Source organism: Amia ocellicauda, chromosome 6, assembly GCF_036373705.1.
Source record: "Amia ocellicauda isolate fAmiCal2 chromosome 6, fAmiCal2.hap1, whole genome shotgun sequence".
In the NCBI taxonomy this organism is placed as follows: Eukaryota; Metazoa; Chordata; class Actinopteri; order Amiiformes; family Amiidae; genus Amia; species Amia ocellicauda.
The window spans coordinates 34,588,678-34,606,459 of record NC_089855.1 but is presented as its reverse complement, the minus strand read 5'-3'; the positions used below and the strand labels follow the sequence as shown (position 1 = coordinate 34,606,459).

The 17,782-nt window shown below is 39.1% G+C and overlaps 1 protein-coding gene across 5 annotated transcripts in view; it reads right to left on the bottom strand.

The window, feature by feature from the left end:
- bcl9 (BCL9 transcription coactivator) overlaps positions 1 to 17,782 on the bottom strand; it is a 195,230-nt gene that overhangs the window by 21,454 nt on the left and 155,994 nt on the right. For 3 of the 5 annotated variants that reach the window (XM_066707025.1, XM_066707024.1, XM_066707029.1), the window contains 2 exons: positions 8,421 to 8,725; positions 2,698 to 3,032 (listed from right to left, as the gene is read on the bottom strand). In XM_066707025.1, coding sequence (XP_066563122.1) covers positions 2,698 to 3,032; positions 8,421 to 8,671 — 586 coding nt within the window. In that variant the 5' untranslated portion in view covers positions 8,672 to 8,725. Of the gene's footprint in view, positions 1 to 2,697; positions 3,033 to 8,420; positions 8,726 to 15,118; positions 15,221 to 17,782 lie in introns of all 5 variants that reach the window. The other 2 variants (XM_066707027.1, XM_066707028.1) reach the window with 1 other exon arrangement.

The window sequence follows — 17,782 nt, the reverse complement described above, 5'->3', positions numbered from 1 at the left end:
ATTGTAGCTGGATAATTAATCGTTAAACGTGTGTATTTTGTTTCAACTAACTTGCCAAGGTTAAGGACGTCTGATAAGTAAATTATAAATAATACGCAAATAGTATCGTTTGCAGTTACAAATCTGTAGTAAGTAATATATTAAGGGAGTCACGCTGTGCCGTTTAAAATACATATATACTAGCACAAATGATGAGGATAATAATAATACATATTTGCTGTTTATTTTATTGTTGCGCATGGAAACGTATTCTTATGGGGACGTGCTAGTCTGAATATAATGTTGTCTCTACACGTTTAGCTCTTCCTAATATCTCTTAACCTAAACGTGTATTTATTACGCTGTTTACAATCATGTAAAGCACAAAGAATAAAACAGACACAAAAGTCCTCTCCACATCAGGCTGTGTCGCTCGTAGTGTTATTATTATTCTTTTTTATTTCTTGGCAGACGCCCTTATCCAGGTGTTGTTCTCCGTCTCTGTTTTTAAAACGAAACACAAACCAAACCCACAGTCGCTGCTCCTCGCATCAGAGGGACGGACTTCACAGCGGCCTGGTTTTGCAAAAAAAGCTCTGGGACGCGTCTGAGGACGGACACGTCCGGCACGGCATGGCACGGCACGACGCTTAAGCCAGTGGAACCGAGGCATATTTGTTTGTGTACAGATCCAGAGGCGTACCCAAAAGAGGGTTGTAGGTTTCCAAACTGCCAGCTTCGTACTCGGGACCAGCCCCCCAGACTAGATGACAATTAGTGCAACAATTAGTGCAACACCATGAAGATATCATCCTGTAGACTGTGGGGGTGGAGGTTGGAATAAAGTGTCTATGATTGAAATGCGTTGTACAAAAATATGAATGGATAGCGATGTGAAATATTAGAAACAAATCTGTTTCTTGGGCATAGCCCTAGCGTACACATCATTTCCTGTATGTCACATCAAAGAAGGGGCGGGCAAGACACAATGTATGATTCCTTACTTGACAAAGTCCCAGAAAATCGCATGATCAGACAGTTAACGGCACAAAACCGATTTACTTCATTACTTGACTCGACACTCACAGTATCAATTTGGAGCCGTGTGCATATGTATTTGACACCTCTGTTTTGGATATCCCCCTAGAGGAGTTCCACCAAAATAAAACAACAAAAGGAAGCTACCCAAGGCTTTCCCATTTGTGAGAATTTCACGGATTTCACTATAAAGACAAAACAGCTTCACTCAAACTTAACACAAAGAAGCAGTTTCATTTTCTTTTTCTATATTGGCTATGCCACACCAAACAACTTCAACTTCAAATACAGTGCACAAATAAGGTTCATACTTTCACATGCATTCTGTTCTTGAAAAGATCATGGACAATGGAGATTTACTTCTAAGAGAATGAATCCAAGTAGGCCTATTTCAATTTGGGTTTGTGTATTTGAGAGGTTTAAAGTACTGAGAACACCTAATCTGTGACTAAAGGTCAAATATGCTGACTTAATAGTTCAGATATGAGTGTAAAACAAAAACAAAAAGAAAACGTCCTATTTATTAAACATTACTCATTTTGCATCATCCTTAATATACAGGTGCCCTCAATGAAAGAATGGAAATGATAAAACACTTAAATTGACTCGTGCTCCAGGTCTTTGTGAACAAGCAGAAGAGCAATAACAACAAAGCATACCCACTCTGTCATTTAATATCGCTGACATGCATTAGAGACAACTGTTTGAAAAAGGTGCTGTATCTTGCTATCATTGATGATGTCTGTTTGTATTATTTCCAGACTGGCACAATCATTATTTTAGTGTTCATATCCATACACTTTGCAGAGAGCTGCCAGGTCTTCCTGACGGGAATACAAGTGGTCTGTAATCCTTTCTGATCTCGCAGCTGCATTAGATTGAATTTAACCTCATTCTATCAATTGGATACAAAAGGTACAGAGTGAAAATGTGTTCTCTACATAGCATATAGATTACTCTCACACGGACATGCATATTTATTAAACATTCGATTAACTACTCCTAATTTAATTTTACTAACAAGCACAAGACCAATTTACAGACTTACACATAATTGCCCTCAGGAGCAGCTACTATAGTCAGCTATTACTATAGTCTTAGTTCCATGCTCATTAGTTTTTAATACCAAAGACTACACTGTTCTCCAAAATGAGGCTTATAATACTCTCAGCGGCCAAATTGCTAAAGAAAGTTTCTCCAAATATGTTCTTTAAAGAATGCCAAATCAGAATTAGAATATGCATGTGTGTGGATGGGTGCACACATACTTCCACAAGTATACACAAGACAGGGGAGTGCATCAACACTGAGATAAGCTATAAACAAAGAACAAAGACTTTGTTTCTCAGGCCCTGAAAATCTCAGATCTCAAGAATAGTATTGCTTTAGCTTTTTTCTGGATACTGTCATCACCTTGATTGAACTCTAAAACAAACGGGGATATGAAACACACACCATACAAACTATGTTGTCAGTCAGAACGAGACAACTAGCAAACCACTGAGAATTCCCTTCAGTTATGAAAGCCAGAAAGAAAGAAAAAACATACATCACAAATGAAATCACAAAAAAATGTATACAAAAAATAACACTGTTACAACATAGGTCTCATAGGTCCCATTAGTAGCTGCAGAGATCACCTGTATCAGTGGAAAAGAGCAGTTCAGTTTGAGGGCTTACCTTTCTGCTCAGACTCGTTGTTGGGCGTACTGGTGTCCCGTTGCTCAAATGAGTCAATCGAAGTGCTTCTCTCCCTCTTCACTTTCACCTTTGCCCCATTGCCTGTATTGAGGCCCTGTCCATTTTTAAGTCCCAGGCTGCCTGCTGTACCTTGTGGCCCCTTAGGGGCATGGCTGCCACTTAGTGTCTTGGGGTCACATGGGGAAGGCTGAGACTGGCCACCAGTGCCACCTTGCTTTCCCTGATTTGGCAGTTTGGAGTCCATTTGGGCTGCACTAGAAGGCGACATCACAGGGGGTGACCGCACCATGGCCTCCTGTTTGGATTTTGGACTGCTGGAAAAACAAAAAATATATAAATAAATAATAGCGTGAAAACAAAAACTTAAAAAAAAAAAAATACATTATGTGGTTTTGGATTTCTAAGCAATACAAAACAAAAGTCAACATTTTGAAAGTTAATTTTTTTTATTTTATTTTTTATCCTTCAGCATTCAAGGAAATATCAATTTAGCTGGTCACTCCTCACTGAAGCAGTTTTTCCATAGAGGTACTTACCAGAAAGGAGACGGCAGTGGCCCCAGGCTTGCCGCCCGTTAATGTCTACTGAGCATACAGTTGTGGTTCAAGTGGAAGCACAAGCAGCTCCAGGCCTTGAAGTCACATCTGATCTTTGACTGTGAGTAACCCAGACTGACCTCATCTACCCAGCTAGCCTGCATAGTTCATGGTGGGGGGGATGATGATAAACTGCATACCAGATGTTACCAAGGCCCGATTTAGTTTCACAAAACACATAGCATTTCAGCACCAGATCGCACGGCCCAGTAATTCATACTATCTTCAGCCACCCCACCACCCCAATTTGATGTTAGTAGAAAGCCTGTCTCAATTTGAGTACTAAGGCTTGCCCTGAACAAATATACTTTCCTTGTGTAGTTCTGGAGTTCACTAACAAAGATAATTGGCTTAAAGGGACTACACAAGTAAATCATTTCTAACACAAGCTACATTCTGTTGGACACCTAATTATTTCAATCCCTGCTATGTAGAACAGAAAAGAAAAAAGGGGGAGGGGTGTGGGGCATGTCAGTTTTGCACATTCTGATTGGTCGGTAGCCCAGTGGTCTATCGGAGTTGAATACATTTTTGCTCTCGTCAGCAATTAGCCCTGAAATTATAACATCCCAGTGCCTAGAAAAGCATAATCTGTACTGTGTGAGACAAGAAACACCAAGCCAGAAAGGAGAACCATCCCAAGCAATTGCAAGTCCATAAATGTCCCAAACTAAATTCCACCGTCAAGATTTGCTAATTCACTTACTTAATATTACTAGAGAGAACCCATTTAAGTTTTAAAGTATAGATTATTTATGTCTTTGAACCCCTAAGCAACCTATGTGTGCTCATACCTCTACTCAGAGTGTAATAACATTTAAAAAATCCCCAAAATCCCCGTCAGAGAGCTGTAATTTTAAAATCACATTTCTTGAGTATTTTGAAGTGGCATAAAAACAGTATTAAAAATACAGATCACATGGTTAAGAACTGAGCTTGTTTTATATTAAGAAAAACTGTGATTCTCTAAAATGGAGGAAAATTACTGATTTGATTTACAAAGATGTCCTGTACAGGAGATCCAATCAGTGGCTTACCATACTTCATGGTGGAAATGTACCTTTAACTAAAGATTGCACAGGCTGAATAATCTACCTGTAACTTAACACTGAAAATTCAATATGTGAGTGAGCCGTTCAATCGCAGTGAAACCCTTCCTGCATAGAGGCCTTTATGCAACCAATCCCAAGGCATTTCAGAAATGTACTGAAGTCTCATTCTATTTTTCCCATGTGGTTGATAAACCTTTTCCACACCCATTTACTCCTGCCATTGCTATAACTGCACTATTGTGTGTCATATTATCTGTAAATGTGTTTTAATATGCCGCCTCAAGTCTCACACCTTTGGCAACACTTTTCGGAGAGACCCATTGAAACTGCCAGGAACTCATAACAACAACAACATTGTGGTTTTGTTCCACACCCTTACGTTAAACCACAACAAAACATTTTGAAGGGAGTTCACCATGTTTTCCATGTCCCATTGAGTATACCACCCCCCCCCCAAAAAAAAGGAAACTGGCTTAATTGTATTGTGGCCAGCTTATTTTCTTTCAGTTGTTGACAAAGCAAGAGTTAATTTGTAACTCCAGCCTAAGCCCTGTACAAACAGGCCTGGTTGCCATAATGAAACCATTTCACACACAAAAGCAGTCTACTGCTTTTACTAGTCCCACCTGTCTCTGGCAATTCAACACATGGTTTCTATAGACACAGCACAAACATCCCAAAATGGATAATGGGAATGGTCACATTGGGGTAGGGAGGTAATGGCCATAACAATGAAACAAACAGTTCTGCATTCACAAAAAACAGTATTGATTGGTGTGTTAGATAAAACAAACGCATGGTCAAACAACCTTATTGAGGCTCTGTAACAGGTGGTTACATGTGATTACTGACATAGTAAAGTGACTCATCTTCAAGGAGTAACTCAACATGGAAACCCATGGTGGTGTCCCGTGGTATCAGATCTTACAAAAAACATTCACTTAAATTGTTTAAGGAAAACACATTCAACCTGCCTTACAGAGTTTATCAACTGTGGAGTATTATTCTAATGACGTGCTGCAGAAAGGAGGATGTTTGTACTATCAAAAGGGTCTTCTCCCTGGTCCCAATATGTTTCCATTGGCTTAGCGAAACAATTAGTCCAATTACGTTATTGATCATACAGTAGGAGCAAACTGATGCATTCAGGTTCTGAAAGATTGAAGTGGTTCACCTCTTTTGTGTTCCAATTGGGAAAAGGTCATTTGTACCACACCCTTATTTACATACAACATTAAATAAGCTAATAAAACCCAGGCCAATGTGGCAGAATAAAGCAATGCTGGGCCCCTAAAGGCAACCAACAATGTTTGTTTCTATGCAGTCCAACATATTAAGCTGTGGATACTAACCAGTACTGCCCTCACTAGCTCAAAGGCTATGACTCACTATATTGAATGCAGTGTGTTTAATTCCACACCAATACATTTTTATGTTTTGATTGCAAGATCAATAACCTTCCTCAAGATATCCTGGATGTCTTTTCGGGATTACAGTATATCCAATGAGATCAACGAGGTCTCAAAAAAAATATATATCTGACCCTGCACACAGTAGTTACTCATACAACTGCAAGTTAGTAAGCCATTACTAAAAGAGTTGCAAAACTGATTTTGCTTCCCTCTTTATTCATAAACCTCTTGTCACTCAAGACACCAGTTCTTGAAGAAATGGCTACAATTGGTAGAAATGAGAATAGATGTACAATAAATAAAACAGCAAAACAGATTAATACATATACAGATGAGCTGTGACAGAACTTCAGTAGGAATGAAGTACTGTAAGTGCAATGTCCCAGTGGAAATTAACGGTGTATTTGTTAAGAGTACACAGAGCACATCTTACCCCCTTTTTCAAAACAAATTTGGAGTCTGTGAGAATACAGCCTTACTGTGACACTTCGCTACTGGACAAACTGCAGTTAAAAATTTTGGGGGGCATTTTATTATATGGTGCATGTCGATTAATGAGGTGGTTTTATTGATTTAAAAATGGGGTAAAATTGGAATATAGGAAAAGGAGACAAAACCTAGTCAGAGGAAAGAATTCCTATCGTCCCTCTCTCAACAGGTGAATGAGTTACTCTCATTTCTGTCCGTCAGTGGCGAATAATCAATACAAACTCCTGCAGAGGTTCTTTTAAGGGCCAAATGCCTCAGTCAATGTCATTCCGTACCCCACCCAGAAAACAACATACAGAGAAGTGAAATATTTTTTAAACAACTCTCGTGTTTACAAGTTTTAAGGGAACAAAACCACATAGAGCTGAAATAATTTTACCGTTGTAAAACTGTTGCCTTGCTGTGCAAAAATCACTGACCAGGTCACCTACACTAAAGAAAGGATGACATGACAAAGAACCAGATCCACTGACAGTGATGTAATATAAATTGCTTGGTGCTATAATTAAAGGTCCTCTCCAAGAAAATTTAAATATGATCAGTGATATATCAAGCTATCTTTAAACAAAGCATTCCTCCCCCTCTGAAGGTCAGTTTATTATTTAAAATTATTTATAAATGCATAAATACACACAATAGCGCTTCCGGTCGGATTAGTCAGATTTCGTCACAGGGGCTGACCTCCAGCACTCTTGACTCCTGCAGGCGAGTGGAATTTCTGATACAAGTTCTCCTCCTCCTCCTCTTTCTCCAGCAATGTTTAGCATTTGGCTGAGTTTTCTAATTGTGTGTGCTGTCTGCGTAATTATAGCTATACTGCATGAATCCGTTCAGTAGTAGAATAATAAAGAAATCTTTATCACAGTTCTTCCAGTTATATGCGCATTAGACTGCAAGCTATTCCCCTTGATTTGAATACATAAGTGCCTGCATGGAAACCAGCAATCTCTGCATCCTCCCTCTAGCTTATCCATGCATATTATAGATTTTAATAATATTGTTGCATCCATCTAAGCAGCGGTTTTATTATGGAAGAAGGAGATCGGAGGTACAGAGAGCAGCAGTGGTCAGTGTCCTTGATGAGATGGCAGATGTCTAAAATCATGTCAAACTGACCTTCAGTATGTGGGGCAAGCCCACAAGAACACACAAGCGTCAGCTGATTTAGGATCATATTTGAGGTGTCTTGAAAAAATGTCTATAATCGCTTTACCCAATTTTGGCTTCTGAAAATAAGCATTCCTGTGTTACAAACTGTGGAACATCTTGGCACAAATTATAATGAAAGTTGTTAGGAGAGCTTGTCCTCCCATGACTCGGAGCCAGCAGCCAGAATGCAAGACATGCTTACCAAAGCAGAACCCTACTCAAACAGCTTCAGGTCATAGGACACACTAACGTAGTGTTAGTTTACTTTTTCCTGGATTAATAATTGATCATGTGACTGACAGCCCACACCACTGTTTTTAAATTGTGCTTCCCATGGGCCAGAATACTTCAGCCTTTCATTCCACCCTAAGCTCTTCAATAGTTAATTGGACTAATTATTCACTGAACCAAACAGATTATAACCCCTCTACTAGGTCTAATCCAGGTGACAGTGTGAAGAGTCCTATAAAATCTGGATCATGGATGAAGCCTGGATTTGAAGAACAAGGATCTACAAGTACATGTGCATTGGGAAGTCTCAAAAAGACCTATTTTTGGTTTGGATTGTCCTGTACCAGTTTCATTCAGCAGATGGCAGAGGGTAATCCAGAGTATATTAAAGCAGGGCAGCTCAACTCCAGCACTGGAGGGCCATAGTGTCTACAGACTTTTGGAGGTCTTATCTACCAAATTGAAGTAGTTATTGACTTAAACCAGACCAATTCAACACCACTTCTTAAGGTGCTGCTAATGCAGAGAGGTATACTATTGGATTGTGAGGCTCCCAGTCCAGAGCTGCATACCCGAGCAGTAGAACATCTCGGATAATAATAATATAAAGGTTTCAAGCTGAACCACAGCGTTTTGCATTTTGGCTTGGTAGCTGGTAACTGACCCTGTGTGAGAGAGATCAATTTAATCTGTGGTAGTGTTTTGTTTTGTGTTTTTTTCTTTGTTTTTAATGCTCAAAAGAAAAGAAGAGAAGGTGCAAAATTGTTGCTTACCTCTGTGTGTTTGCCGATGGGGAATTCCTCACTTTGGGGTTACTGGAATGCATTGACGGAGATCCCAAGGAGGCTGAGGGGTGACTCAAGTGCTGGTGTGGGCTGGCGTGGGCCTTGGGCACGGCGCGGGGGGTCCTGTGGGCTGCACTGCCTCGGCTCTCGCTGCGGCTGTCCTTCAGCTCGTCTCTCTCCTTCTTCACTCGCTCTTTCTTGTTGAAGTGTGCTGCTCTGTCTTCTTGCACTTCCAGCATTCTTTGTATGTGTGCCTGGTCTCTCCCCAGGAGCCCTCACATCCCGCGGGCACACTGGAAGGAGAAGGGGGGGGGGGGGGGGGAGCAAAAACAAAAATTAAATAACATTAACATCTCACATATGAAAGCAGCCAATTGTTATAGGCTAACTTGGGTATGTACAATGCTTTGATTCCCCACCTCTCTATCTTAATTCATGGGAGTCACCCAGACAAGACCAATCATTGTACCACCTCTGATTGGCTTGGTTCTTCATAGAATCCTTACTGAAAGTGGAGGTCACTCAACGATCCTCGAGCTGACCAATCCATCTTTGTTCATAATGCTGGAGGCTGATCATGTGGCAATAACCCATTCCACAAACACATTCTTCAGCATAAACAGCAGTCTTTCATCTGCAGACTGGTGTTTGTATTTACAAGATATACAGACATGCAACTGCTGCTGGACTCTCCAAACTCATGCCATATTATTCTCCTTGAGAAAAAGCTGGAACTCTCTTAAAGGGAGTGCTCCTAATCTCAGCTCGTTACCTGTATAAAAGACACCTGTCCACAGAAGCAATCAATCAATCAGATTCCAAACTCTCCACCATGGCCAAGACCAAAGAGCTGTCCAAGGATGTCAGGGACAAGATTGTAGACCTACACAAGGCTGGAATGGGCTACAAGACCATCGCCAATCAGCTTGGTGAGAAGGTGACAACAGTCGGTGCGATTATTCGCAAATGGATAAAACACAAAATAACTGTCAGTCTCCCTCGCTCTGGGGCTCCATGCAAGATCTCACCTCGTGGAGTTTCAATGATCATGAGAACGGTGAGGAATCAGCCCAGAACTACACGGGAGGATCTTGTTAATGATCTCAAGGCAGCTGGGACCATAGTCACCAAGAAAACAATTGGTAACACACTACGCCGTGAAGGACTGAAATCCTGCAGTGCCCGCAAGGTCCCCCTGCTCAAGAAAGCACATGTACAGGCCCGTCTGAAGTTTGCCAATGAACATCTGAATGATTGAGAGGAGAACTGGGTGAAAGTGTTGTGGTCAGATGAGACCAAAATCGAGCTCTTTGGCATCAACTCAACTCGCCGTGTTTGGAGGAGGAGAAATGACCCCAAGAACACCATCCCCACCGTCAAACATGGAGGTGGAAACATTATGCTTTGGGGGTGTTTTTCTGCTAAGGGGACAGGACAACTGCACCGCATCAAAGGGACGATGGACGGGGCCATGTACCGTCAAATCTTGGGTGAGAACCTCCTTCCCTCAGCCAGGGCATTGAAAATGGGTCGTGGATGGGTATTCCAGCATGACAATGACCCAAAACACACAGCCAAGGCAACAAAGGAGCGGCTCAAGAAGAAGCACATTAAGGTCCTGGAGTGGCCTAGCCAGTCTCCAGACCTTAATCCCATAGAAAATCTGTGGAGGGAGCTGAAGGTTCGAGTTGCCAAACGTCAGCCTCGAAACCTTAATGACTTGGAGAGGATCTGCAAAGAGGAGTGGGACAAAATCCCTCCTGAGATGTGTGCAAACCTGGTGGCCAACTACAAGAAACGACTGACCTCTGTGATTGCCAACAAGGGTTTTGCCACCAAGTACTAAGTCGAAGGGGTCAAATACTTATTTCCCTCATTAACATGCAAATCAATTTATAACTTTTTTGAAAGGCATTTTTTTTCTGGATTTTTTTGTTGTTATTCTGTGTCTCACTGTTAAAATACACCTACCATTAAAATTATAGACTGATCATTTCTTTATCAGTGGGCAAACATACAAAATCAGCAGGGGATCAAATACTTTTTTCCCCTCACTGTATATTATATATATATAGCGACTAAATGTTGGATGATGGCCTCCCCAAGATGTTTCTGCTTGCTTCGATCTATAACTTCATTTTACCATGTCACACCTGCAAAGTTTGTTTGTTTTCCTACCCTTAAGTACGAAACAGACTGCTGACACTCCTGACCTCCATTAAAACATACTACAGGTCTTCTTTCTCAAACTTATTATGAAAACTTAAATGCACAGAACACAGATGAAGATCTGTGATAACTTGTTTTACTTGAACCTAATTGAACTATCTAAAACTCAAGTACTCTAAATTGAGTTTAACCTTCAGTGTTACAAGTTGTAATTCTGCATTATAATGCTTTTGATATCTGAAATATATCAGAAACAATGACTACATATAGATATGCATCACATTTTGTTCTGCATAGTTAAGGAGATAGAGAAGGAGAAAAAAAATCTGGTTATTTTCATCACCAGTGGAGCAGATTGTATGCAAAGTTATATCAGAAACGGAAGACAATGCATTTACATATATTTCAAAAACTCTGGTAATGCTTAAAAACCCTAAGCACTTCTGGCCTTCAATGCTTTTTTTGGAGAAGGATTTTATTTGTATGAAGTTTACTCCGATTTATTCATTATGGCCAGGCTGAGCTATACTTTTCAAAATTTGTATCCAGACAAATGTAAACGGCATGAAGGCTGCAGATCCACTGTAAAAGGCAGCATATGTAGCTCACATAAACCTAATTACTAATCATGGTTGTTTAGATGCTTCTACATTATCTTTATTTGTTCAATGTTACATAATGGGAAGAATACCTATTGAGAAGAAAACAAAGACTTTTCAAAGGTAAGATCAGTTCTCCATGTCTACTACATGCTTAGTCAATATTTAAAATAATTTCAGACTGTCCTGAACTTGTCTTTGCGACATTCACTAAAATTATTAAGTGTTTATTTGTTACTATTTTTCTCCAGACTATGCACAATTCCACTTCAAACCACAGATATAATGTCTAAAAGGATTCAGTGTTTAGCATCTTGCAATATCACATTTATGGCAGTTCCACTTCTCATTTGATCAGCCTCATCACTGAATACTTCTAAGATACTGAAGCAAAAGAATAATACACCTGGAAATCTAATTTGGCCTTGAGATAAACGAAGCCCGACTGATTTCTCCTCCTCAGATTGTACCTGTAGCTCCAAAGTAAACTCTTACACTTTTATGTAAGTTAGACTGCTTGGTGGACACTTTCTTTGTGCAATTCACACTACATGCTGGTTTGTAGAGAAGCACTATTGAGGATTGCATTAACCCTGTTGATCATTAAAATACACAAAACCACATCCCCTGATGCAAAAAGGGTAGCATCTCCAATATTCGTGTGTCAGGTGTCAGAGGATTTAAACTGCACTTAAAAAATATACAATTACACTATTGTTCTACAGAAGAAAGAATATCTTTGGCATTATATTATTGATATTAATCTATTTCATAAAATATATTAGAAAAGGAGTCTGGAGTGGATTAGAGCAATCCATATTTTCATACATGTAATGTGTGTGAATATTAAATGCATGTAAAATACGTAAAATATTATATTAAAAAAAAAAAAAAAAATCAACCAAGCAGGTCATAGAGGGGATGCATTATGTGCTTTTAAGACAACAATCTTATTGAACTAGACATGGAACGATTGAATCAGCCTGTAAAAATGTAGAGTGCCCCAACCTTCCTAGAGAGAAGGTGGGGCAATAAAGTCTATACATCACTGCTTTCTATCTGGGCTATGTCATTAGCTGACTGACAGGTAGTGTTGCACAGTTTGCAGATTGCTGTCAAGGCTGGGTGGGTTTGAAGTCTTCCTGGGTTTCCTCTGCCTTGTGGCTGACTGGGCGACAGAGCTTACAGTGTCATCCATTCGTGCTGCACCCACTAGCTATCTAGAAGCATAAACCTGTGCTTTGCATGACTGTATGCAGTTTAGAGCAAGTGTGTTCTGACCTCAGCTCTCCTCTACACGTGAGGGTTGTAGCAGTGAGCAAAAATTGTTCAACAATGGGAAATGTATCGTCACGCAAGCTTTAAATGAGGACAAGATCTTCATTTATAAGATGTATGTAGTGAATGTTGTTGTTCTTTTACCAACACATTACCACAGGATTATTTATGAAAAATTCTGGAAATGTGTACTGTAGCTTTCAGTAATAGAGAAATAGAAATCCATTTGAAAAGGGAATGCCTAACAGCTTTTAAAAGTCTATTTGAATCTGTAAAATCTATCAGTAGAAAAATGTTACTGACCAAACCCCCCTTCATAAACAGAAATCCTAAGTATTTGACGACAGGGAAAGCTGTAGGTGTTGGGATGAATAGGCATGTACAGCATGTCCTTATGCAGTGTAAGACAATCGGGGGTGAATTAGAAACATTTGTGCTGAAAAGGCAGGAGGATGCAGCTCTAGGTGCTGCTTCTAAATGGAATGCATTGCCCTGCTGTTGATATTCCAGGTCAATAAATTAGCATTCCTCTCTGGGCTCCAGTGCTGAGGTTAGAATGAAAGCTGCAGGGGGATTTCAAGGTATCAGAAGTGAGATTGCTTTTTCTGCCTTTGATTTTAATTAACCCCTTCACACTTTGCAAAGAGGCTGGCAGCAAGCTGATGACTGCTGATAACTTGTGCCTCAGCAATCTCAGGGGGTCAGGTTGCTGTAAAGAGACTATTTTCTCCCATCCCCTTGTCATTCTTCTCTCTTGTATTCCTGCACTGTACAATTGCCAGCATATATTCCTTTGTGCTTCAGGGTTGCTTTACAGTAGAGATCAGGTCAAGACCTGTGCATGTGAAATCTGACTAATTGATGGTTAAGGCTGTTGACTGTCACCAGAGAGGTGTTTAAAGTGAAAGCCTGGATAGAAAGTCTAGTTTAGAATGACCATAAGCAGCGTTCGTTTTGAAATTCTCTTCAAATGTTTGCCCATACTCCCCTATTTGACAAAACAAATGGAACACTTCCAATGGTGAAGAAAACAGCCTGACTTAAATTAGTGTAACCAGATTAATTTTGTAGCTTTACTGTAATATAGTATACAGACTGGAAAAAGCAGAGAAATCATATCATGCCTGACAAACTAAAAAACAACAACTATCGTATACATTTCTGTACATGTACACCTACACAGATGCACACACTTAAGTGAACCAGTAATAGCAAGGCTCAGAAGGGAATCATAAGGAATTTCAATTCAAGGGTTGAGCTGGACATGATTATGAAAATGGATTTTAAAGATTCTGCCCTGACAAGGTGATTTTGCAGCTGTGGTTATCACAGATAACGTTACAGCTATGTGATGGGTAAGCAGAAGCTGGCCCACATCTACATCCAATTTAAAAGTGACCACATGACTAAACCCAAGACTGTGTATTACTGGTAGTAGAACGCTACTGAGAGCAAGCTGTTCTTGAACTTGGCCAGCGGTAAAGGAAGAAGCCAGCTCCTACAACTTTTGCCATTTACACTGCATCTGCTTTTTTTTTTATTCCTCTTCTCCGGGACAGTCTAGACTAGTGGCTGACCTAAACGGGTTATTCTATGGCAATTCTGTGTTAAAAAAGGCAGACAGCCAACTGCATGCATACTTTTAAAACCAATGTAGGAGATGTAAAACTGAAATTAATGTTAAGATTTCAAACATTTTCCACAGCAGACTAAATAAGTCTGTTTTGGACGTTAATCCTGATGATCTTGTCTTTCTCATAGAAAAATAAAAGTTTCCTTCAGGGGCAAAAGCACAAGTATTAAGACTTAATTAGGAAACCCATTCAAAGCCCCCAATTCAAGAGTATGAAATGCCTTCAACCTTCTGCTAAAAGCAATTACTTATCCAGAAAAGGTTTTGTCAGCATTACATAGAGGGAAAGTAGCATCAGTTTCGACATTAAATTAAATTTACACAATTCGATTCAATTAGCGTCTTCTAATTTGACTCAACACTGATAGTATTGTCACGGAGAAAGCACAATCTGAAGAACCAAAAAAAAAAAAAAGACACAGGTGAACAGAAATTTGTAAAAAGTTAATTCATCTATTAAATCAAACTAGCAGTAAGAAAGAACTTGACCATAGTGACTGGCAATATCCAGCAAGCAGAGGAACAGAGAACATGGTTTCACAGCAGAACATCTTTAATAGCTTCTGAAAAGTCTCAGTTCAAGATAATGGTCTTCAAAGATAAATATGATCCTCAATTGAGTGTTTAAGAAAGAGTGTTAAAAAAAATGCTTAGCAATACAAACCTCGCCACTGACTGAAGTTGTTTGACCTGCCACAAAAATTGAGGTTAGACTCATATGTAAATGTAATGGTTTCAAAGGAGTTGAATTAGTGAAGTATTGTCCAAAACAAAGTATTGTACTTCACACTATAAATTAAATTTAGTATTAAACGGACCCAAAAAAAAGAGTAGTTCAATCTTTATGAAACTGAATGTATACCTATACATATGTATTCCACAAAACAGCATTATTTATGCTTAAGTGAAAGAATCAACTGTACCCCACCCCCCCAACCATAACCATCACCACAACATAAACCGAGCAGCATCCCCGAGATCTTAAAGGCAAAATTAAGGTGCCTTACCTCACAGCCTAGAATGGAAGGGTGCCATCACTATGGCAACAGCAGCACTGTCTGCTTCCAAATGACTAGCATTCAGCAGCCCACAACAGAGCCAGACGAAGCCTATAAAAAATCATTTTTATTGAAAGACCTGAATTTGAATATCTTGTTCAAGTCTGTCAGAACGCATTGGTGACATGAGACAAAAAAAAAAAAAAATCTTAATAATTAAACACATTTGTTCCTCTTGGCTATCAAATAAATAAATAATAAAAACAACAATTTCACTAGATTGACAAAAGGAAATGTCAATGGGAAGGGTTACGGATTGATTCAGAGCTAGAAGTAATATGCCTCATCAATTCAGCAAAATACTACTAATCTTAAATAAGCATTTTGTGTCTTTGCCGATCTATTTGAGAGCAATATTGTGATCTATTTGAGGTAATAGCCTTCTATAATTTGAAAACTGGACTGGTCTGATAGATGAAAGCTTCTCTTCTCCGATTCATTCTGAATTTGATGGTGTCAGTCGCAGAACGATCAGATTGCCCTGTTGGTGTAAGGTGCATTTTGTGTTTTGGATAAGCATGGTTGTGACGTGGAAAATAAAACATTTATTTCTAAAAATACATTAAGTAACTGGTTCTCAGGCTGTAAGGTTCAATTTTATGAACACTGAGGAAGTCACCCTTACGCCCCCAAAAAAATAAAACTTACTTGAAAACACATCCACCAGGCCCTGAAACAAACAATAGTTTCTTAAAGTCGCAAAGAGTGCAATTTCAATCTGAGGAACATTTGAAATGTGAAGTATGCAAATATCAGTAAAAAACTGATATATTGTAGGTTTCCTTTGAGTGATCGAGTGAGTGCACGATTTTAGAAAAATGACGAAATCTTGTTGCAAGCGTTTGCCTGAGCATGTTCAATTTTAAGATCTGAGAAGAAAAAAAAAATAAAAAATAAAATATAGAAATGAGGCTCTCAGCAAAGCAGAGTTAAATTTATAAACAGATCTACAGTTTAGATGCAAATAATTATGTATAATGCATTTTTAAAAATATGATTAACTATACAATTATTTGCTTCCTGAAACAAGAGCTTACGGTTATTTTTAGTTATTGAATTTACAGTGCTGGAGGGATACAGATCCTAAAAGAGTCCGTATTTCTTACAATGTCTGGAAAGTTTTCACAAATTTACAATGCATAGATGAGAATTTAATTTAGTACAGTTGGTGAAGAAAAGGAAGGAATATCTATATAATTCTTTCAGTGAAACTTTTTAAATAGTTTTTAATACTGAAAGAGAATACTGCACTGATTTAAATGGTAACCCCCCACCCCCTCCACACACACACACACACAAGATATTCTAGCATTAAAAGAAAAGCAGATATACTGTGTACTGCATAAGAGCTATTGAATGTTACTTTACAGGGGTACTTTATCAGCACAAACAGATAGTATGAAATAAATTAAAGCAGAGAAGCACAAATATATAGAATTCACAAGGCAGGTGCTTTCATTTTTGGCTTAGAAGGTCAAGCGATTGATATGTGAAACCCACAAAATAATTTAAAGCTGCTTGTCATAAGCCCAGTGAGAAAAATTAAGAACACTACGAAGAACGAAGAAATGTACAAGGGAATCTGAAAGAAGTCCGCAAGGAAATTAAGCAATGTTCTGATCCAAAATGTTCTGAACACAAAAGTGCACACAATTCTGCTTCTCAATTATCTATCTCTTGATTACATAAAATCTTGTTTGAGGATTATTATTCATGTATGCGTTTATTTTTTTAATAAAAGTTGCTTGATTAAATACTATAAACAAACTTTTTCCCTTGCAACATTCACATTCAAGCTACTGGTCCTGGATAAAAAAGGAACCTACTACTGGCTGAAAAATGTCTGTAGACACTGGATATGCATACAGCCATAAATTAAAGCTATTTTGTACCAATTAATAGGTTACTAGGAGATAAGGTCAAGGATAGTGCCATGCTACCGGCACCAGTGACTATAAAGAGATCAACACATACTCTCCCCTGGTTGGCTCAAACTTCCAGTTTGTGGCCGGTAGCAAAAAAAAAAAAAAAAAAAAGGCCCGTTGATTTACTAGGAGTATTATGCAAATCCTATTTTGAAGCAAAGCCACGACTGATCAGTGAGAAACTCTGAAACCCCGACTGCCTGCAGGGACAAAGGCTCACACACCACACGCAATCCAGCACAAATCACAGGATTAGAACGGCCGCCTCGCATTGCAGCCTATCTGCAGGAGACCTGCCGAGAAATGGTGAGCAAATGCACAGCTCGCTTGGTTCCATTATCTCACACACACGCTACATATTTAGTTCGGTTTAACCCAATTATTATTGTTAAACCCAAAACTGAGAACTGGTGTGTTTTATTTGCCTACAGTGGACGTAGGGAACATCTATAGCCATTAACAACACAGTATAAAAGGGGAAAGTCACCAGATCAGATTACTAAAATGCTGATGTGAATGTTTTCAACACATCTCTACTGAACCACCCTGAATGAAGAAGCCGTCTTGTGTATTAATTGCTTTGTCTTCTGAAAAGCAGGCTGTGGCTTTTAATTCCTCAGTGGGAGGCCTAATTAGGAGCTACAAATAGGTTTGAGGTTCTTATAATTTCAATAGTTGTGATCAGGAA